This window comes from Gadus macrocephalus, chromosome 4 (assembly GCF_031168955.1).
Source record: "Gadus macrocephalus chromosome 4, ASM3116895v1".
In the NCBI taxonomy this organism is placed as follows: domain Eukaryota; kingdom Metazoa; phylum Chordata; class Actinopteri; order Gadiformes; family Gadidae; genus Gadus; species Gadus macrocephalus.
The window spans coordinates 4,265,838-4,289,461 of record NC_082385.1 but is presented as its reverse complement, the minus strand read 5'-3'; the positions used below and the strand labels follow the sequence as shown (position 1 = coordinate 4,289,461).

The 23,624-nt window shown below is 47.6% G+C and overlaps 1 protein-coding gene across 1 annotated transcript; it reads right to left on the bottom strand.

Annotated features, from left to right (window-relative positions):
• Positions 1-117: 117 nt before the first annotated feature.
• On the bottom strand, positions 118-22,517 carry ttll12 (tubulin tyrosine ligase-like family, member 12). Its single transcript, XM_060051062.1, is given in 18 exon segments — positions 118-461; positions 1,860-1,904; positions 1,906-1,961; positions 1,964-2,003; positions 2,489-2,557; positions 3,245-3,326; positions 4,275-4,428; positions 5,100-5,387; positions 7,001-7,062; positions 7,909-7,994; positions 8,038-8,143; positions 8,718-8,834; positions 9,818-9,894; positions 12,995-13,128; positions 15,643-15,802; positions 16,916-17,114; positions 21,536-21,684; positions 22,234-22,517. Coding segments are annotated over 18 exon segments (2,148 nt in total). The 5' UTR covers positions 22,411-22,517; the 3' UTR covers positions 118-314.
• Positions 22,518-23,624: the final 1,107 nt, after the last annotated feature.

Here is a 23,624-nt window from a genome sequence, read left to right as displayed (position 1 = left end):
TTAACACAGAGAGGATCGTTCCAGATGAAACATTCAGTCCTACAGTTAGACTCAGTTATGAACCGCACATTTCTGTTATTCAAAAGTAACTTTTTTAAAAGAAAAGTAAGAAAAAATACTTTATTCATAGTTTTATTAAGAACTGGACACACATTGACCTTTTTAATCACCTAAATCCTCCTTTATTACTTTACACCTCCAACTGAATGCAGGTTTCTGCATTCAGTTCCTCCGCTAGCACTTAGCTAGCGCTTAGAGCCAAGATGGCAGCTGAATAAACCCCTAACCACAACATTGTGGTTCATGTGTGGGGGTCAGAGGATCCGGGTGACCGGGCAGTCCTGGGGCTGATCCAGGAACAGCGTCTGGAACATGTGGTTGTAGAAGTCGGGGTGGTAGAGGCAGGCCCGTGCACAGTCGGGGCTGAAGTTCACCTCCAGGATCTGAGGCTTCATCACACGCTCGCCTGGATCAGGAGACACACGCGCGCGCGCGCACACACACACACACACACACACACACACACACACACACACACACACACACACACACACACACACACACACACACACACACACACACACACACACACACACACACACACACACACACACACAGTAAGACACTACTTGCCAGCAAAGTGTTTGATGTAAGGGCCATGGTAATCCCCAGCTAGTTCGATCCCCGGCTCCTCCTAGCTGAGGGTCGAGCAGGACACCTCACCCTAACTGCTCAAGACGAGCTGGCTGTGTCCTGGTGTTGTCGCCGTCTGTTTGTGAATTTGTGAATGAATGGTTCGATGCAGCCTTTGACTGGACCAGCCTACAAAACACCCTTAAACTTCCCGTCTTCCCCGCTCTCTCTGTCTTCAAACAAAATCTGCAACAAATCAAAGTTGACTCCTGCACTTGCTGAATAGGCCTTCTTGTCATGCCCTACTGATTACCTGTTTTATTGTATTGTATTATATTGTATTGTTCTAAGCGTAATTTATGTAACCTTGTTTTCACTTTTAGCACTCCCCTCCCACCTTCCCTCAAAGAGCCTCTAGCTCTTTTCAGGCTGCACTTGAAAATAAGAATTTTGTTCTTAATTTGCTTGCCTGCGTAACTAAAGGTTAACAATAAATAATGGTTCTAAAAGGTTGGATTTCGGTTCCATGTTGCACTGCGTTGCGTCGACGACGTCCAACCATAACTTAAGTTTGCTCAATGCCCTGAATGTTAATGAGTCTTACAGGTTAACATTCAGACCGGGGGAAGTGACACCAACGGAAACAAGTGGAGGGAGGGGCTGTCATGAAGAGATAAGGATTGGCCGAGGCGCGAGAGGGGAGTCAACTGCTACAACACTGGGGGGGGGGGGGGGGGGGGGGGGGGGGGGGGGAGTGCAAACACTGAAGGAATCGACAGGAGATTGGCAGAGCCGAAGCATCATACTTTGATGCTTCAGTGGCCGATTACCGTAACCCCTTTCAAACATAGAGGAAGGGAGCTTTCTCTGGGTGCAAAGAGAACTCATACAAATGCCTTTTCATCTTTGACTATTAAGATTGAAAACAAGGTTATATCATGATACATTATGAATAGGAAACACTTTTCGCCAACCCACACACACAAAAAAAAACACGTACGCATCGAATGCACAGCGAGGCTGTGGTGGGCAGGGTTTCCTGCTGTTTCGTGCGACGGGTTTCGGTAGTTTTTCAGAAAGACGATGCCGCTGATAAGTAGAGCGCTTCCTCTTTCACGACAGCATCTTCCTCTGGAAAAATGGCCTTCTAAACACACCACTCACCACTCACACCCCCCCCCCCCCCCCACTCAACCCTCTGTCCCCTCTCAGCAACCCCCCCCCACACTCACCGCTGGGCCCTGTCCCCACTTTAGCATGAGGTCCACTGCAATAGATGGCTCGGGATGAGGGGTAGTCCCCCAGACCGTAGGGCGCCGGGCGGAACCGGCTAACTGGAAGAGCTCTCCGAACACCTGAAACAGCTCCGCCTGCCAGGACAGAGAGAGAGAGAGAGAGGCATGGCACCAGGACACACACAGAGAGAGAGAGAGAGAGAGAGAGAGAGAGAGAGAGAGAGAGAGAGAGGCATGGCACCAGGACACACAGAGAGAGAGAGAGAGAGAAGAGAGAGAGAGAGAGAGAGGCATGGCACCAGGACACACACACAGAGAGAGAGAGAGAGAGAGAGAGAGAGAGAGAGAGAGAGAGAGAGAGAGGAGAGAGAGAGAGAGAGGCATGGCACCAGGACACACACAGAGAGAGAGAGAGAGAGAGAGAGAGAGAGAGAGAGAGAGAGAGAGAGAGAGAGAGAAGAGAGAGAGAGAGAGAGGCATGGCACCAGGACACACAGAGAGAGAGAGAGAGAGAGAGAGAGAGAGAGAGAGAGAGAGAGAGAGAGAGAGAGGAGAGGAGAGAGAGAGAGAGAGAGAGAGAGAGAGAGAGACTGGGGGTGGACAGCCGCCCCTGGCCTCACCTCCACCTCGCTCCAGGGGTGTTGGGGGTACTGCTGTTCGAACATGGGGATGAAGTCATCATAGTGGACCTGGGAACCCAAAGAACTTTATTAGGAGACAGTGTCGTAGACAAACAACACTTCAACAAACTAAGAGAGGTCGTGAAAGTTGAAAAGATACACCTTATTGATTTATCACTCATGATTTGACTTGATTTGGTACTTTTTACATTCCCTATGGGTTAGAACCTGCATGTGTCATGTGAGTGTCATGTGTTCCTGTATGAGTGTCTTCATACGACAGCCATGCTGTGTCTTTATTATTTGGTCCCAAGTCCGTTCTGAAGCTGTTGAAACGGCCCGACCCTCATGACTGCTCTCACACTGGAAAACAGTTCTCTATTTTATATCTGTGAGCGTTTTTACACTGCCAAATAATACCGGTCTAATTTGAAAATGTTCCCAGCATGGTCCGCGAGTTTACCCTGACCAAGGTAATATGCCGTCTTGATTTCGAATCCCAATGTCACCTCTCGAACCCTTACCCTAACCTATTGGGGGTTCCATTATCATGTTAATGCGAATAGACGGCGTCGCGGTACAAGGGGCACTATCTTGGCTAGAGGCGTTGCTTTGTTGTCTCTGCGTTGGCTCACGATGCAGTGATGCAGTGTGAGCTCATGCTGTGGAGCTTTGTCGTTGGTGTTGGAGTTGGGGTTGTTGGTGGTGGTGCTGCTGTTGTTGTGGTTGTTGTAAATGCGTGCGAGAACCAGTTACCTGTTTGAGCTGAACACCTTCGGCGTAGTTCATGACGGTGAAGTGCTTCTGGTAGTCGTCCAGGTGATCCAACGAGAAGGGCCTATGAGGGACAGGGGAAGGACCAGGCTTAGTCCCGGGCAGACGGCCCATTGGCTCAGAACACAAACAGCCGCGGGGTTTTGGTAGTCAAAATAGTCAAAGTGATGTTCTCCGGGTCGAGCTGCGGGAGGAGGCCACGTTTCCAAGGCGACCCGGAAAGTGGGTCAGAGGTCCTTGTGTCTCCCAGAGCGCAGGGGGGTAGGGGGGGTCTCTGTTTCTTCTCTCTTCTTCTCACTTCTCAGCTTACTCCCCCCCCCCCCACTGTATGCGTCATGTGAGTGTCCTGTGTTCCTGTATGAATGATGTCTCCCCCCCAGAGTGTTAACCCGTGCTGGGGGGTCAACACTGGGTGGGGGGGGGGGGGGGGGGGTGCCACTGTGAGGTGGGGCTCACACAGCCGGGGGGGATCAAAGAATGTTAACGAGGTGAAGATGCCAGCTCCAGCAGAAGAAGAAGCTTCTTTGTTCTGGATTAATGATGGTGTATGTGTTAGGAAGGTTGACAACGTGTGTGTGTGTGTGTGTGTGTGTGTGTGTGTGTGTGTGTGTGTGTGTGTGTGTGTGTGTGTGTGTGTGTGTGTGTTCGCGTGTGTGTGTGTTCGCGCGTGCGTGTGTTCGCTCGTGCGTGCGTGGGTGTTCACCCGTGCGTGCGTGGGTGTTCGCGCGTGGGTGTTCGCGCGTGGGTGTTCGCGTGCGTGTGTGCATGTGTGTGCGTGCGTGCGCATGCACAAGCGCACGTGCGTGTGCGCATGTGTGTGTCTCTGAGTGCAAATGTGTGTGTGTGTGTGTGTGTGTGTGTGTGTGTGTGTGTGTGTGTGTGTGTGTGTGCGTGCGCATGCACAAGCGCACGTGCGTGTGTGTCTCTGCGTGCAAATGTGCGTGCACGCGCACGTGCGTGTGCGTGTGCGTGTGTGTGTGTGTGTGTGCGCGCGTGTGTATGCGTGACTCACTTGTTGGCGAAGCGCAGCCAGAAGACCTTGTAGGCGTAGAGACGCAGCGGCCGGGCCGAGCGCAGCATCAGCATGTAGCGGACGTCGAACTTCACCCGGCCCAGCTCCTCCCTGTGGAACAGCACGGGGTCCTCCAGGTACTTACACACCACCTGTAGGAGACCAGACCACCTGTAGGACACTAGGACCACCTGTACGAGACAGAGACCACCGATAGGTGACCAGACCCCCTGTAGGACACTAGGACCCCCTATAGGACACTAGGACCCCCTATAGGACACAGAGACCACCTATAGGACACTAGGACCCCCTATAGGACACTAGGACCCCCTATAGGACACAGAGACCCCCTATAGACACAGAGACCCCCTATAGGACACTAGGACCCCCTATAGGACACAGAGACCACCTTTAGGACACTAGGACCACCTATAGGACACAGAGACCCCCTATAGGACACTAGGGACCCCCTATAGGACACTAGGACCCCCTATAGGCACTAGGACCCCCTGTAGGACACTAAGACCCCCTGTAGGACACTAGGACCCCCTATAGGACACTAGGACCCCCTATAGGACACTAGGACCCCCTGTAGGACACTAGGACCCCCTGTAGGACACTAGGACCCCTGTAGGACACCCTATAGGGACACTAGGACCCCCTATAGGACACTAGGACCACCTGTAGGACACAAAGACCAGCTATCGGACACCTCTAGCGACATACAGGGACCGAGAGACAGTCACAGTGTGTGTGTGTGTGTGTGTGGGTGTGTGTGTGTGTGTGTGTGTGTGTGTGTGTGTGTGTGTGTGTGTGTGTGTTACCTGGGAAGGCTCTCCCTCTGTCTGATGATGTAGTCCAGGCTGCTGGTGATGTGTGTGTCCAGGCCCCTGGCCAGGTTCCAGGGTTTACAGATCCAGTGGTGTCCTCCCCGCTGCGCGCGCGCGCACAACACACACACACCACACACACACACACACACACACACACACACACACACACACACACACACACACACACACACACACACACACACACACACACACACACACACACACACACACACACACACACACTTCGCTCGGTCTGCTGCTTCCTTTGTTGTTATGCCGCCTTCAGCAGCTCAGAGGTTCGGAAGCACTACGTGTTCTTACATAAACCTTCCCTTCTTCCGAAATAAGAGCGTTCAGGAAACGCCCCTCAGAATTGCGCAGGCTATAACATAAAACCGGAAAAACAGATTGTGCGTGAGACTAGACTTCATAACAACTACAAGTATGGATGCCCGCAGGGACCTCTTTGCACTTCTTTGCTTCATCAGATGAATCAGTTATTAGAACTGAACATGAATGAAACAAATTTCAAACTGCATTTAATCATTAGTGTAAGCTAATGATGTATGAGTAATTATTCCTCGAGCAAGATAGTGAATTATTTCAGTCATCATTCACGCTGGCTCAGAGTGAAAACGCGTTTGCATTTCCTGTACTATGTAGTGGTTTTTGGCCCTCTCGGCAGTTCATAGACCGGAAGAACATGGAAGCCTCCATGAAGCTTACCCGTCCTATATAACATAGGACTACATATTAATTATTCTTCGCTCAGGAGGATAAGTGACATTTTTAGGCAGAGATAATTTTACACCAATGAGGACTTATTTATGAATGAATATGTTGATTTGAGGTAATACATGACTTAAAATAATACACAGTGTCCCTTTAAGAAGGCTGAGGCTAGGGCTAGGGCTAGCCAAGGACAGGCAGGATCTGGGTGATCGTCTGGAAGCGCGGGACGGCCAACGAGAGAGATAGGTGGAAGGTATTGGACCGTGACATAAAGGAGGTGGATGACCCTTTTCCCGACCGGGTTTTGTTTACTAGGTAAACAGACCATTCTGAATGTGAACTGCTCTCTGTGTTGTGTCATTTCATCCGTTCAACTTGGTGGCGTGGAAACCCCCACACCCACTGGCCCGCTTAATATCTTATTATGTAGAAATTTAGTAGCACTCGAGATGTGCCTGTGTCAATGCGATCAATGGTAAAGAACAAAGACGGGGGGAGACATGGGCTTCATTAGAGGGCCACTGTGAGGAATACAAAGAACATTTGTCTCTGTAGGCCCCATGATGTGACATGGGATGGCTGTTGCCATCCCATCAGCTCATGTGCCGCCCTGAGGGCGAAATGGGAAAAGTACCCAGAGATGTGTAATAAAGGAACATTTGTTCCGAATATGTATGAAAACTCAGATTGCTAGATGACATCGGGCCCCCACTCTTTGGGTGCAGACAAAAGCAGGACTCTGCATAAAAGAGGACCATCCACGCGATGGCCAGACTGATTCAGAGGGTTTTTTTCAGACAGGTTCTTGGGTTAGTTAGCTGACCATCTTCTTAGGGTAGGGCCGTATGATCCCATTTCTGCCTTTCTGCTCTTAGAACTGTACACTGAAGAGTGTCCGGGGAACTTAGCAATAGTATTTAATCTTAGGAACTCTGCCCTAGCCTCTTATTTTCCTTATAGCACCCTGACACGATATCTGTTACGGTTGAACAAGCTGAAATACTCAGATACGAAGTACGTTTTAGTTTGCTTAAGATCTGATCCTTATTTTATCTTGTTTATCTTACATTTATCTTGTTATTATCTATACTCTATTGTAAAAGGTCTTTTGTTAATTGGACCTAAACTAAATCTGCCCGACTACATTTGTAGTAGGTTCACGTATCCTTTGAGTCCTTTGTGGACTCATCGGCCCGGCGAAGCAGACCGACTCGCCCACCCAGCTGACCCCCCCCGCGTTAAGAGGCGCGTACTACAAGAGGTTGATTGTGACTGACGTGTCCAGAGGGCAGAAAGGCAACGTAAAGAGGTTTTAAAAAGAAACATCAGGGCTTCGCGGGGGACCAGGGACCTCGACCCGCTCATAAACCAAAGGCCCAAAGCAAAAAAATCATAAAAACTGTGAGAGACTTAACCGAGTGACCTGGGTTGAACCGGTTGGTTAACACCTCCGTGAAAGACAAACCACGGTAACACGAGGGGTTCGACCGAGGTGAGTCCCGAGGGGCGCCCCGACGCCCCGACACGACACTACGGCGCGTCGCACGTCGGCGCGTCGCACGTCGGCCTATATCACCGCGCGTGCGGTGATATAGGCCGACGTGCGACACGCCGTCGCGTCGCACGTCGGCCTATATCACCGCGCGTGCGGCGAGAGAACACTCAAACAGCACGGATCCCAGGGGGAGGGCTATCACACACAGCCACGGCCCTGACCAGGGTTCTGCTCAGGGCCGGGGGCGCCGAAGCAAGGGGTGTAGGCGTCTGGTTAATTACGATAGTTAGGGGCTGGGCGAACCCCCCCCCCACCGACCTGTTAACAACCGTAACAGGTTTCACTACATCAGCCTCCAGTGCGGCGGTATAGTCGACGGACCTAACACTGTGTGTGTGTGTGTGTGTGTGTGTGTGTGTCTGTGTGTGTGTGTGTGTGTGTGTGTGTGTGTGTGTGTGTGTGTGTGTGTGTGTGTGTGTGTGTGTGTGTCTGTGTGTGTGTGTGTGTGTGTGTGTGTGTGTGTGTGTGTGTGTGTGTGTGTGTGTGTGTGTGTGTGTCTGTGTGTGGATCGTACCGCTCGTGTCTCTGCTGGTAATGCCTGATGAACTGGGGCAGCTCCGTCTGGAGGTTGAAGGTGCGCGGGAGCCACGGCGCCCCCTGCTGATCACCCCCGCCCCCCCCCGGCCCCCCCGGCCCCCCCGGCCCCCCCGCCCCGCCGGGCCACGGCCGAGAGGCAGTCCTTCACCGTGACGACCGACTCCCCGGGGAACTGGTTCAGCATCACCTGGGGCCGCTGCTCGCTCCACTTCCTGTCACATGACAGCATTGGATAGACATCTTACTCAAATATCGGCAGGGTTGCTTTTTTTTTGCTTTGCCGCACAAACACACACACACACACACACACACACACAAACACACACACAGATATAGACACACAGACACACAAACAGACATAGACACACATACACAGATAGAGAGACACACACAAAGACAGACCGCCAGGAAGACAGACAGACAGACTACCAAACAGAGAAAGAGAGACAGACAGACCTCCAGACAGAGAGAGACAGACAGACCTCCAGACAGAGAGAGAGAGACAGACAGACCTCCAGACAGAGAGAGACAGATAGACCACCCAACAGAGAGAGAGAGACAGACAGACCTTCAGACAGAGAGAGAGACAGACAGAGAGAGACAGACAGACCGACCTCCAGACCGACCTCTAGAGAGACAGACCACCAGAGAGAGAGAGACAGACAGACAGACCTCCAGACAGACCTCTAGAGAGACAGACCATCCAACAGAGAGAGAGAGAGAGAGACCTCCAGACAGACAGACAGTATGACCCCAGTCAGTGTGGTGGAGTCTGACGGTGCTGACCGGTAGTCCTTGATGCTGACGTAGGCCCAGACCACGTCCGCGTCCTCCTCAGAGTCGGTCATCTGGAAGCGGGGGTGGGTGAGGTGATCTCTGACCTGCTGCATCCCGGTGAAGACCCTGAGGAACACCGGGAACAGAGGAACACGTCAGGTCCTCCCCCCACCGCACGGTTGGCAACACATTCCCAGTTGGAAAGACATTCCCAGTTGGTGACACGTTCCCAGTTGGCGACACACTCCCAGTTGGTAATGTCGGAGATTAATCGAGATTTAAAACACTTAGACTAATTTAAGAGAGAGAGTGTAAAAGAAATCGAGGGGTCCGGAGCAAGAATTGACAAAAGACTTTATCGTGCAGAAAAACAACAACGACAACAGCCTGAGTGGATCTATAGAGTCACTGCTTGAAATTCGGTCCCAGCCTTACTTTATACACATACAGGAATTTCTTTGCTACAATGGAGGTTCCCTTTGTCCCAATGGGGTTTCCGCCCTGTCAATCTTCGTTATCAACCGTGCCCTGGTCTGAGGTCCGCATGGATTAACCTTGTTAGCCAAGATGACCCAAGGCTGAGAGGCGGAGGTCAACATGACTTGACCCCGCAGTTCCCAGGACATTCCTGTGCTCCTACCATCTGCTCTGAACCCAGAATCTGCAAGCATCATGTGCTTTCCACCATTTAAAATATAAAGCCTATTAATAATCATGGTTTACCATAGAATACACTCACTAATTTCTACCACAGTAACACATTCCCAGTTGGAAAAGGAGTACCGGCGGTGGCTAACACATCCCCAGTTGCTAACACATTCCCAGCTGGAAAGACATTCCCAGCTGGAAAGACATTCCCAGCTGGAAAGACATTCCCAGTTGGAAAGACATTCCCAGTTGGAAAGACATTCCCAGTTTCCAGTATCTCTGGTCCAGAACCTGCGTTATTGTTGTGATGTAAAGTGTGTGTTATTAATATGTGTGGTGATATATGGTCAGGCCGTGGTCTCCCTCCAGGAGATCAAGACTTAGGCCCAATCCCATTTCTACCCCTTACCCCTTCAAAACAAGGGGGAGGGGTAAGGGGTGGAAATGGGATTGGGCCTTACTTCAGGACTTTGTCTGCAGGAACCGGGGTGGGCTGGATCTCCACTGGAGACGTCTCCTTGTTCTCCTTCTGAATGGCCTGGGGGGGGGGGAGGGGGGGGAGGTGGGAGAGACAGGGGAGGAGGAGCAGAGGGGTAAGGAGAGGTGGAGGAGGAGCAGAGAGGTAAGGAGAGGTGGAGGAGGAGCAGAGAGGTAAGGAGAGGTGGAGGAGGAGCAGAGGGGTAAGGAGAGGTGGAGGAGGAGCAGAGAGGTAAGGAGAGGTGGAGGAGGAGGAGGAGGAGGGGAAAGGGGAGTAGGTGGAGGAGGAGCAGAGGGTATGGAAGAAATCAACCATTACTTTTCATGAGCATTATCAGGCCTATGTATAAATACATTAATAGTGGAAAGCAACGACCACCTCTCCCCTCGATAGGAGAGACTCGACGCGGCGCCAGAGAGTCTGGGGTCAAGGGTGAACTGACGTCAACTTAAAGTTTAGACTAGCTGCGTGTGTTATACAATATATCTCAAACGAATGCATGGCTGACCGGCCCTACCACATAAGGAGAACTAGTATGCATTCCGGGTGCCGCATACCATACGGGGGAGAGCTTGGAGCGGGAATAAAAGAACAGGGGGTCGTACACACCCAGCAGTGCTTCGCAAACCACTCAGCCTTGTTGTCGCTGGTTCAACAATAAGGTCTCGACCCATAATCATAGTTTCCCATAGAATATACCCATTAATTTCTACCACACCGACTGGTGCGATCAAATGACAGGAGGGCAACATGGGGATCGGTAACTCTGGCCTCCTCAGTCATGAGCGGGTGACACAAGGCCCGACCAAAGGAGAGGCCGCCGCCAGCTCCCTGGGAGGAACCACCAGCCAGGTGCTTCTCTCCGGGCCCCTGGGCTGAGCTCTCCCATCTCTGACCGGGATGCCTGCGCTCGACTCCCAAGTGAGATAAGGACATCCCGGCGGGTCAAGGTCTCACCCGAAACCACGCACACACACACACACTTTTTTTCCTCTTCTCAAGGACACTCCTACACTCCCTCTTCTTCAGTGAGTCACATTGTACAAAGGACTAAATGAAAAACACATGTTGTGGTAATTCTTTGTGCGACATTCCTCAACGACAGAGGACTTCTAAATGCCAACAAACACACGACCGTTTATTGTGGGGTGCGTGGTTGACGGTTGGTTAAACCAGCCCCACCTGATCGGGTCTGATCGGACACATTGGCCGGGTGAGGCTGCACACCTGTTACAACAGGTCAGACCGACACCAACTCAGTGAGAGAGATCAACCGCCTGGCAGCACGGAGCACCGGGTCACGTGTCATCGCCTTGAAACCGTAACAATAATAAACCGGTTTCACCGGCACCCCGCGTTCTGGTCTGGAGGAGCCCGTTTAAGTCGACTGGCGCGGCCCACGCTCAGATCAGCGTCGGGCCAGGCGAGGCTGCTTAAGCCAGCCGCTGTCCACACACACGCCAAAATCTTACAGCCCAATTCAATTTTTTTGTCATTTACATTTTTTTTGGGAACCAAATATCACTACATTATACAGATCAATATGTAAACATCGTTATAGCTGTAGTTTAGTTAAAAAAAAAAATTGGGAATAAGAGTAGGGATAACCGTTTGGAAGGTAACATATAAACAACCGAATTCTAACGCATGGATACAGCAGTCACCTCTATAACAGAGGAGCCATGAACAGCTTCTGAGTTTCATGCTTTTGATCGCCCAAGGCCGATAGGACATTTTCGTTAAAGTAGGAACTGTTCGCCTGGGTGTGTCATGGCTCACGAAGGAGAAGCTGTGTGCTTCGGGGAAGTGGTAAATCTCTGATGGATAGTGAAACCATAACGGGCAGTGGTACGGTACCAGGGCTGCCTGCTCGTCTGAGATATGACCAGCCGTTAGGCCCCTGCGATTTCGTGTTAGGAGTTCAAGAAGGGGGGGGGGGGGGGTCCCCCCACTTCCGCGCAACAACGTGCCCACAAAGTTTTTTACGACATCTCAACATTATTAACCATTACCCCTCTCCTGCTACTCTGCTATTCATTCACATTTTGTATGAGATTGGAGGAAGAGAAGATGGAGGACGGAGCAGAGGACGGGATGAGGTGCCAGAGCTCTCAGCAGAAGATAGCATAGACCTTATGTTATTGAAGTTATATCTCCAAAGAACTTATAAAGACCCTTCTGGTTTTCTCCTGTGCTTAACCGACCTCGCTGAAGTAGACGCACTGCAGACTGCCGGCGTATTCCACCGTCTCTCTTTTGTTCTCGTGCACACACCTCACGGTCAAGGTAAACTTTATTATCCAAGTAGGAAATTCATGTGGTCACCATTACACGCTCCATTGTTAATCAGCCTGCTGCATAGCAGTTAAAAAAATGAAGGAGAAAACATTAAAAGAAAGACAAGGACAAGATGGACAGAGCAGTAGGAACATAGAAAACATGACAAGCATTCGGTTGTTATTTTTCCAACACACCTCCCTTTGTTATGTATTTTACGAGGTCGAACCAGATGGCTGGTGCCAGGCCCTCTGCGTTAGACGTAGCCAGTGTCATATATCTTATCAAGGGAGATGCCGCGTCTGTTCTTTTGTGTTTTTTTTTGGGGTGAAAAAAAAAACCGCACAGACTTGTGCGTTTGGGCCGACCATCCAGACGGGTCTGGCCGACCATCCAGACGGGTCTGGCCGACCCGGTGCCCGGAAAAAACACTTTTCTGAAACCAGGCCCCAGGGTGGATTCAAATAGAAACGGACACACGCGGTTTCATGTGGACGCCTGAAACGCAAACGACAACGTCATTGCCCCCCCCCCCCCCCCCCCCCCCAACTAGCTAGGCGACATTAGAGTTGCGTTGAATTTTTTCTTATTTGTATTATTTTTGTAGCTTTAAATACAGCCCTGTGGTAAATTTAATTACTAACCGTACATTAAAAAGTATTTCTGCTCAGTTTAAAAGGTTTAATCTCCTCCTCGACTGAATCGACTTTTTTTTGGTACCAGTGCCTTGAATATGTACTACAGCGTTCCTAAAGCTCGATGTGTTTTCGCAATGAGTCCGTCTTTGTGGAGATATTCCTGAAATGCATCAAAGGAAAACGGAGGGGAAAAGATTTTTTTCGCCCGTTCTGACGGGGCATAATACTCATGAATCACTGCTCACCTCGTAGTACAGATCCGAGGGCTCGGGCGTGTCCGTGCTCACCCCCTCCAGGTCGGCCGGTATCCACGGCAACAGGCGGCACTGCCTCACCAGGGGCCTCGTCTCGCCGTACGCGTAGTCACGCGTGACTTCGTCTGCGGGAAGAGAGAGACGGTGAGGACACGGCCTTGTCTTCAGAGACCTACTGGGACCCACTGGGACCCAGTACAGACTGGTCTCCGGAGGTCCGGGTTTCTGAACCAGGAGGAGGCGGACATCAAAAGGGCAAATGGACGTGGCTACAAAATAGTACATTCGCAGCCACGGTGTTGGTCGGTGTTGTTATAAGTGTAAGGTTTTTGTTGTTATAATTGTGTTGGTGTTTGTCGTGGAAATATTAATCATCACTATAATACACAATTATAAACCTTACATTAACCTTGTTCATATAATTACTAGTCAATCTAGTCAAACTGTTTACATTCTCCTTGGACCTTTAGATACCCCCCTTCCCCTCTCTAACTGATAGAGGTTAAGGAAGTTCAGATTTGCATTCCCACTGGAGCCACTGAGTCTCAGGGCGTGTGGTAGAAAAAGAACCGAGTTCTATCACCTCAACTAACTAATAGATCATGAGGAATCGAGGAGTCCTGAGCAAGTTTTGATGTAAGACTCTATCGCTGAAAAGGCAACAACAAAGCCGGGTCGTTTTCAAAGCACTGCCGGTCAAAAGATCCCGGCCTCTGTTTAAATTCTCACAAACTAAGCTGTTTCCCATATGAGATGTCCGCGCACGGCCGGTCAGTCATACATTCCTTTAAGCATGTGGTCAACAACAACTAATCTAAACACCAGGTTGAGGTCAGCACGCCTTGACCCCAGAGCAACTGGCGTCGGGTCGAGTTCCGATTTAAACGATGACCCCCACACTCTCTGGCGCCGTGTCAAGCCTTAGCTACGAATCCAGAGGTGTTACTCACACTAGGCCATCTGGCCGTGGCCGTTGGCCGTCGATGACCCCCACACTCTCTGGCACCGTGTCAAGCCTTAGCTACGAATCCAGAGGTGTTACTCACACTAGGCCATCTGGCCGTGGCCGTTGGCCGTCGCAACTGTGGCCTGGCCACGGTAGGCTCGGTACACACGTCATCACCAAGCGTCCGCTGCATGGACCATACTGTACTCAAGTCCACCAACCGTACTCAAGTCCACTTGCATCCCGTGGCCTGAGCACACTTGGGAGAGGTGTGCTCGGTACAGATGCAAATGAGCCGAAACGCGCACACGCACGGCTACGCAACCTGAGCTGGATGACGTATTGTCCATGCCACCCTTCTTTCCAGTGTGCGAAATACCCGTAAATATTCGGGGGGGACCCCATCCTCCAATTGTTGTGCAATACCGATCCAAATTATCTAAACATGCAGTTGACCTATAACATTACAATATCTCATGGATGCAAACAATTAGTCTATAGCCTACATGACAACACACGCACGCACACAGCAATTGTTGATAATCTGATATGCTATAGTAGCCTATTCGTAAAGCAACACTTTTTTCGCACACTTTCGTTGTTTGGATGCGCAATGTTTTATAACAAGAAGAGGTGAAGTTGTGCATTACAATGCAAACACAACAATAATTGGCACCAATATGGCGCAATTAGAAGAGCAATCAACAACTGAATAAATGTATGACCGATCGTGTGACATTATTTAACCATCCATCTAAATACGATCAGACAGATACATCATTGAATACATACACAAAGCACATTCGTCCAACCACAGCGGATGCTGACAACATTTTACATAACAAGCCAAACACCTCTCTCTCTCTCTCTCTCTCTCTCTCTCTCTCTCTCCTCTCTCTCTCTCTCTCTCTCTCTCTCTCTCTCTCTCTCTCTCTCTCTCTCTCTCTCTCTCTCTCTCTCTCTCTCGTCCTCTCTCTCTCTCTCTCTCTCTCTCTCTCTCTCTCTCTCTCTCTCTCTCTCTCTCTCTCTCTCTCACCACAAAGCCTTCATAACCATGCAGTATGCAAAGCCGGAAAAGACATGCATGCGCACAGTCGCGCACAGTCGCACACACTCATCTTATGCACAGTGCACCCTATTTCCCAGTTCTATCATCACAATTCAGTCACTGCAAAGATTTAAAAGATAGCCTCTTACCCTAAATTAGAATAGAACCAAGTACCTCTACCATACTTGAGCACGGTACAGGTGTGAAACAGCCTTGGGCACGGTACAGATGGCCTAGTGTGAGTGCGCCCTCATACTGGAGCCAGGCCAATCGACTGACCTCTTTGTTGTGTAGATTTGTTTAACTGTACTGCAGCCCTGTCTTACAGACTTGCAGACATATCCACTTCCCCCCAAAGTTACCAATGTATCCTTGGTACCTTCGCTGCCTGAACTTTCCCATGATCATGCTCTAATAGTGAATCAAATATTTTATTTATTATTATTTGCGTTATAATTGTGTCTGTGTTTTGCGGTTGTTTCATCCATGGTACACGTTCAGTTCCAGCTGCCCCCTTCCCCTCCCTCCCTCTATCCACCTCTTATCCATGTCTCCTAGCCTCCAGCTTTAAATGTTTCCTGCCCCCCCCCCCCCCCCCCCCGCTGTGAGCCCCTGCCCCCTGAGGGAGCGCTCCTCTGCCCGTACCTCCGGGGGCCAGGTCCCGCAGCGGCCAGAGCACGGAGAAGGCCATCTGCCCCTGGAGGTAGTAGAGGGGGGCCAGACGGCACGAGGCCTCGTCCGCGTGCCGCACCTGGGAGCCGAACTCGTCCATGATGTACCAGACTGGGACCTTATCCTCCGCCGTCTGGAGGGGAGATATTAATATATCTAGATGAATAAACCTCCTACTTATGGTTTTATCAACCTATAAACGACCTCCGTACAGTTATAGATATCAACCTATAAACAACCTTCTCCTCCGCTCTCTGCAGGGAGGGATATATAAATATATATAAAGATATTTAGTTATAAACCTCTTAACTACATTCTCCTCATGGATTAGACATAAACATCTAAACTACCTATAAACCACCTTCTTATGGTTTTAGATTAAAAAAAACTCTAAACTAGTACCTATAAACCACCTAATGGATTAGACATAAACATCTGAGCTACCTATAAAGCACGTTCTCATGGTTCTAGATATAAACCTCTAAACTACCTATAAACACCAGTGTTTCCCCCAGTGCTGTTTGTTTTAAGGCGGCCGCCCTAACAACAACAGGGCCCCGCCTTGACTACTAACATATAAAAAGACATTTAAAAAAAATAGGCTTTTTATTAAATGTCTTGAGTAAGACATTTTCTGGGGGAAACACTGAACACCTTCTCATGGTTTTAGATGTAAACCTCTAAACTACACATAAACCACCTCATGGTTTTAGATATAAACCTCTAAACCTCTAAACTACCTCATGGTTTTAGATATAAACCTCTAAACCACCTATAAACCTCTAAACTGCATATAAACCACCTATAAACCTCTAAACCACCTATAAACCACCTGTAAACCTCTAAACCACCTCTAAACCACCTCTAAACCACCTGTAAACCACCTGTAAACCACCTCTAAACCACCTGTTAACCTCTAAACCACCTGTAAACCTGTAAACCACCTGTAAACCTCTAAACCACCTCTAAACCACCTGTAAACCACCTCTAAACCACCTATAAACCACCTCTAAACCTCTAAACCACCTCTAAACCTCCTCTAAACCACCTACAAACCACCTCTAAACCTCTAAACCACCTCTAAACCACCTCTAAACCTCTAAACCACCTCTAAAACCCTCCTAACCTCGGGACCTGATAAGCAGTCTGTTTCAAACCGAGTCTCTCGCCGCCAACACGACCAAACCAGAAGCCTCATTCAGCAGAGCAGTTGGCGCCCCCATAGAGTGAGACCCTCCCCCCGTACCCCCTGGGACAGCCGGTAGGTCTGGTTGTAGCGCCACATGCTCTCCAGGACCCGGTCCACGGTGCCCGGGTCGGGGGTCTCCCCGTGACAGTCCAGCCCCATGAGGGAGGCCATCCTGGGCAGCAGGCCGGGGATCTCCTCCAGCTGCTGGCGGGCGTGCTCCACGCGGTACGTCCAGGCGTGGTCCACCAGGAACACGCTGCAGGGGGGGGGGGGTTCAGCACAGCGTCAGCATTCAGCGGTCGCTTTCACCCAGAGAGACTTACAATAAGTGCACTTCAGAATCAGGATCAGAATCGCTTTATTGTCATTGCACAAAGTGCAACGAAATTGGGGTAGAGGCTCTCAAAATAAGTGCTTTTTATAATAAAATAAGATTTTTTAAAACAAAAACTGAATGAGATAAGGCTTATTTTTTCAGAAATATATATGGATGTTAAAGAACTCACAAACAAGTATATATATTTTAAAATGTCAGCCAATTTTAAAAGGTCAGATTGGTATGATAATGCAATAATTTATAATTCTGCATTATTTAGAGAAATAACAGCTCTGGGGGAGAAATACTTGTCAGGAGAAAGAGAAACCACAATATATTGCTGTGGGTACGGTAAGGATGTTGGAACCAAGTGATGATAGAACCAAGGGCCAAGCACTGACAACCGCTAGGTTAACCCATTCCCTGTATACCACAGAGATGAACAAGGTGCTACACGAGGCTAAGTACTATTAAGTGCAATGACGTACGACAAACAATAAAGAGTATTGTGTGTGTGAGCGGGGTGAGCGTGTGTGAGCGTGAGCGTGAGCGTGTGTGTGTGTGTGTGTGTGTGTGTGTGTGTGTGTGTGTGTGTGTGTGTGTGTGTGTGTGTGTGTGTGTGTGTGTGTGTGTGTGTGTGTGTGTGTGTGTGTGTGTGCGTGCGTGTGTGTGGGGGGGGGGGCTAAGGGGGGAGGTGTCTGAGGAACCGTCACAACTAGAACAAAAGAAGCACTATAAACCTCTGCTTTTTGCAGAACATTTTGTGCGGGCTCGATAATAGCCTAGACAGCAAAACAAATGACTTTTCACACAAGAAAATCACTGATCTCCAAAGGACCACCTACCACCTTCCACCTAAATTGCAGAGAGTATCTGGAGTGTTCTTCAGAGAGTGAATAACACTTAAAGAGCATCCGAAAAGATAAATTGAATCCTTTTATTGTGTCGCACCGTCGCCTTTAACCAGTACATAATGGACCTCAACCACCATGCAGGGGCGCAACTAAAACACACTCGGATATTGAATCAAAAAATTCATTTTGAGTGCACCAGGACAGATATCCGGTGTTTTTTTTAGAGGCAGCCTTTCTCAGATGCTCCGCCAGTGTATCATCATACCGTGCTATAAGAGATCAAGGATACCCAGAAAATTAACTGTGCATTTTGTCCCCCTCAGTGGCAGGTTTCTTTCTGCAAGGAAGAGTATGCAGTCGATCACTCTAGTCAACAGGCTCTCTGCAATTCGCTATCAATAGTTTTACCTAGGCATAAGCGGGATGCCACTTCTTTCCACATCAGATAAGCATTTATGTAGTAACCACTTGTTTCATGGTGCTTCAGTATCTTTGAAAGACACTGCCAGTTATTATACCCCACCACAAGGCAACTCTAGCTTCACCAAAAAGCTTACATGCAAAACAATAGACTCTGTTAGAACTGTTGGAGTCCAGTAACCAATAGGGGTGGGAAAAATAATCGATTTTTCGATGCAGCGCAATACTGTGTAGAACGATTCAGTCTCGACTCAGATATGATAATAATCTTTTTTTTTTGTTGTTGCATTATTAATTTATTAACTTTTGTATTATTAACTAATGTAATCATGTAATTATTAGAGTTATAAAGTATCAACTTTATAACTCCGTTTTTACTGGGTCTATTGACATAAAACAAAGACTTGCATAGAGATTGAACTAAAACAAATTAACCACAAACAAGTTCCTTTATTATTCTTGTTATGATCCGTTATATTGTAGGCTCCATTCTGATCAGTACACAGTTGCAAGACAACAGTAACCTGTTGTTTTACTAGCAGTAGATTTCGCTTACCTGAATATTTACAAGCCTCCTCTTGATACACTGACATAAAAACGACTGTCTTTCAACCACTTTGAAAAGCTTTCTTTCATCCCTGCGCACCCTTTCTCCTTCCCAATCTTTCTTTTTCGATGTTGTGACCCCAAGGGCTTTCTTCTCTGCCTCTCCATATTGAGGTACGTGTCATCAGATGACAATACGGTTCAAATGAAGACCCTCTGGCGCGGTCGAGGGGGCGCCCACCGGAGCGCCGTGTGGGGAGGAGGGGGGAGGGAGGCGAAGGAGCGGGGGGGGGGGGGGGGGCGCCTTATCAGTGACTTTCCTCTGTTATTGATCATCATATCATGTACACAAACGCTGTTAAATACAGAAAATGCCGACTCAAATAATTTTAATTCCATCGCTTTGGCGCCCCCTCTGGTGGGGCGCCCCTATGCGCCGCATATAGTGCATACCCACTTTTTGCGCCACTGCCACCATGGTATGAAGGTATTATTGTAGCAAAAGTCTTTAGCACCTGTAACTGCAGAATTTGAATGCGTACACTAAAGTCACAGTAAATTTGAAGTCGTATATATTTATTTTGCATGTGTACTCTAAAGTCACAAATGTGTAACAGTACATTTGTAGTCGTAAAAAATATATAAATATTTTTTATACCATTGTAAACACAAAATAGGGTCTACGAGTACGCTAATCTGTGTTACAGGTGCACAAATCCTTTTGCTACAATTATTGCAGCGCAGTTGGTGCAAAACACATTCGCACACCCGTGTTTCATAATCTGAGAACATGCCCAAAAGGTGTGCATTCGTAAACCCAAATTTGAACAAATGCATCAGAAGTTGCACATCTGTGAACGCTATGTTAATTCAGCATTTTAATGAGCGAGCACAAAACCATTTTACAACTGCTCGAATCTGCTCCTGCAAGTCTCAGCTGTGGGTTTTTTTGCAGGTTGTTTTGCAACACCCCTAGGTGGTAAATGTGTAGCAAAAGTATTCGTATCCGTAGATGACAGAGCGTCCGTGAGCGGGACAAAATAGTCCCGCCCATAATTTCCTAATCCAATGAAAATCGCCGGCAGGGATGCATTTCTCAAATTACACTGGGACCCACCCCGTGCCAGCCATGGAGCTATAAAGATCGCAGCATACTCAGCACGGGATACGTTTATTTCTGGAGAAGTGAAGAGGGCGTCCTACTGAACGGAGATGGGTATCCTACATTATGTTAAATGAAATGACTCAGTTCAAGTGAATTCCCCCCAAAGTATTTCATTAACATGCCGCAAATGTCCTTGAATGTATTTTAATGGTCGCCATAACATAAATTCAGAAATGTTAATGCAATACTTTGGGGAGAATTCCCTTGAACTAAGTCATTTCATTTTACATAATGTAAAATGACATAATGTAAAAGTACCCCTACATGTCCTTCATGATTGACGGCGACACAGACGTCTCTACCAAAGAGTGTGTGATCGTCTACAGCCGCATTTTGCGCAAAGGGAAACCAGTCAACATTTTAATTGTGTAATACTTTAAGCACAAAAAAAGTTTTATTTTGCTTAATGGTTTAGTTCGAAATGTTCAATTTCAGCTCAGTGAAGCACTTTAAACACCTTATTTTTCTTTTTATTTATAATTGTGCTTCAAATAAAGAAATGCCTTTCTCTACACCTTAATCTTGTTTAAAAATCATTCACATTATATGAAAGTTATGAACAGAGATATAAAGGTGACCTCATGGCGTCTGGAGCCCTGTGAAGTATTGATAAATGTAATGCATTCTTTAGCCCACCCACCCAAAATCACTACCAGCCGTCACTGTAATTTGAGAAATGCATCCCTGCCGGCGATTTTCATTGGATTAGGAAATTATGGGCGGGACTATTTTGTCCCGCTCACGGACGCTCTGTCATCTACGGATACGAATACTTTTGCTACACATTTACCACCTAGGGGTGTTGCAAAACAACCTGCAAAAAAACCCACAGCTGAGACTTGCAGGAGCAGATTCGAGCAGTTGTAAAATGGTTTTGTGCTCGCTCATTAAAATGCTGAATTAACATAGCGTTCACAGATGTGCAACTTCTGATGCATTTGTTCAAATTTGGGTTTACGAATGCACACCTTTTGGGCATGTTCTCAGATTATGAAACACGGGTGTGCGAATGTGTTTTGCACCAACTGCGCTGCAATAATTGTAGCAAAAGGATTTGTGCACCTGTAACACAGATTAGCGTACTCGTAGACCCTATTTTGTGTTTACAATGGTATAAAAAATATTTATATTTTTTTTACGACTACAAATGTACTGTTACACATTTGTGACTTTAGAGTACACATGCAAAATAAATATATACGACTTCAAATTTACTGTGACTTTAGTGTACACATTCAAATTCTGCAGTTACAGGTGCTAAAGACTTTTGCTACAATAATACCTTCATACCATGGGGGCACCATTAAAGTTAAGTATTAGTTATCCTTCCCTGTAGCACCATAGACGTGCATTAAGAAGCGCTCTGGCGCCCTCACCTGTTGGGGTCGGAGGCCTGCAGCCCATCTTCACTCGTTACGACCACTTTACAGGTGAACTTCGGGATAGGGTTTGCATTTTTCTCCTCCTCCTCCTCAGCCTCCTCCATCTCCTGCATGATCCCGAATACCTCTCCGGCATCATAGATCTAAGGAGGGTGGAGATCATGTCACGTAAGGTTGGAGCCATGCCGAATACCCGCCAGAGCAATCTGTCACATTGGATGAGTTGTCTACTATTGCTACTTTGTCGTTTTAAATGTCGCTTTGTTTGTGGTATAACTATGAGCTTCACATGGGCAAAACTGCAAACTGCCATCTATGTTGGGAGACAACAGTAAACAGACTCATCCCACATGACTTTAGCCATTGTTAGCACACCTTTGCAAAATGAAACATCCCCTTTTCTGTCTGTTCACAAGGATTGGACTATTGCACACATCCTCCACATTGTAAATACTGTGTATGCACAGTATATCTTTCATTTAGATACTGACATTTTTATAGTAGTATGTCACATTTGACTTTTCATATATTGAGCATTTAATATACTAATATCTGATATGTGTATGCATATATTGTATTGAACGTTTTACACTTTGACATCTTAATTGTTGCATTGACAATGTCAACGTTTGTTTTATCATGCCAATAAAGCTTTATTAAATTGAATTGAAATTGAAGCGTGGGGTCCAGACCTCCTGGCTCAGCTTGAGGAACAGGCTCTTCCAATACAGCTCAGGGATTCCTGAGGACCTCAGCGCTCCGGCGTGCAGAGCCACAAAGTTCCGGTAGACTTCCTCCTCCTGCTCCTCCTTCTGCTCTGTCTCCTTCTCCTCCATTCCGTTTACGATGCCATTGTTGGTTGTTGCCATCGTTACTTGTTGTGGTTTACTTGTAAACAAGACGCGGCAGAAGCTGGACCCGACCCGCTTCACGTGTTTCCTCAGGACCCGGAAGTAGCTTAAAAACAGCTGAGCACGCGATGCATTGTGGGAATGGAAGGCATGCATTTCCATGATTTAGGGTTAGGGTTAGGGTTACATTCCCCGACCCTGGTCATATTATATATCATATGGGTTAAAAAAAACAAAACTTTTTATGTATATATTTTGTAACAATGTACCACATATTAATTTAATGTTATTGTATTTATTTTCCATTACCCAACCGTTTGTTTTTCATAATCTCTTGGGTCCTTTGAATAAAGCTTAAAACGTCTAATAAAAACTGAGCTGAAGTGATTTTACACAATGCAATGGCGTTCAGTTCTGGTCAAGCGGCCCAATACAGGTATTTTATAACATGCCATTAAATTTTGTGTTTAGGCAATAGTTGCCATAAAAAACTGTATTGTTGCCCTTTTGTAAGAATGGTTTTATGCCCGACTCTCAAAACAATATTGGCATCTGTTGTCCTATATTTGAGAGTTCAGTCTTTAATTTTGACCCTAAGAGTATAAAGGTAGTATACTTACTTGAGTGAGAACAAAGCAATGAATCACTTCGACTGTACTCCATAAACCCAGGTGGTGTAAGGAGTCATTAAACGAACAGTGTAGAATAGAGCCTTAAACATCAAGGTCGGTGTGTGTGTGTGTGTGTGTGTGTGTGTGTGTGTGTGTGTGTGTGTGTGTGTGTGTGTGTGTGTGTGTGTGTGTGTGTGTGGATTCTTTGGCCTATCTGGGTTTCACTGCATTTTCCGCAGAAAACAAAACCCACACACATGTTTGGCTTTGAAGAAATGAAACATTTTAATATCATCAGTCTTATGAAAAAAACAAAAAAACTAAATTCTCAACAAAGGTAAATATATATTAATGGTTGTCTAAGCAGCGTTGCTCACTATGCAATACTTCTCCCTTCCAACGGTATGTACACACCAGGACACAAAACAGGAAAAACAAACATCATGAGACTGAATGGTAGACTGTTTAAAGGGGGATGTCTACCTAAATGGCAACCCATACGATACAGCCACTCCTCTGGGGCATTTTGAGACCAACGAATAACTGATAATCATAATAATAATAAATAACCCGGTCTTCTCATTACATTGCCAGTTAAAATACGACAAAACCCTGTTCAGC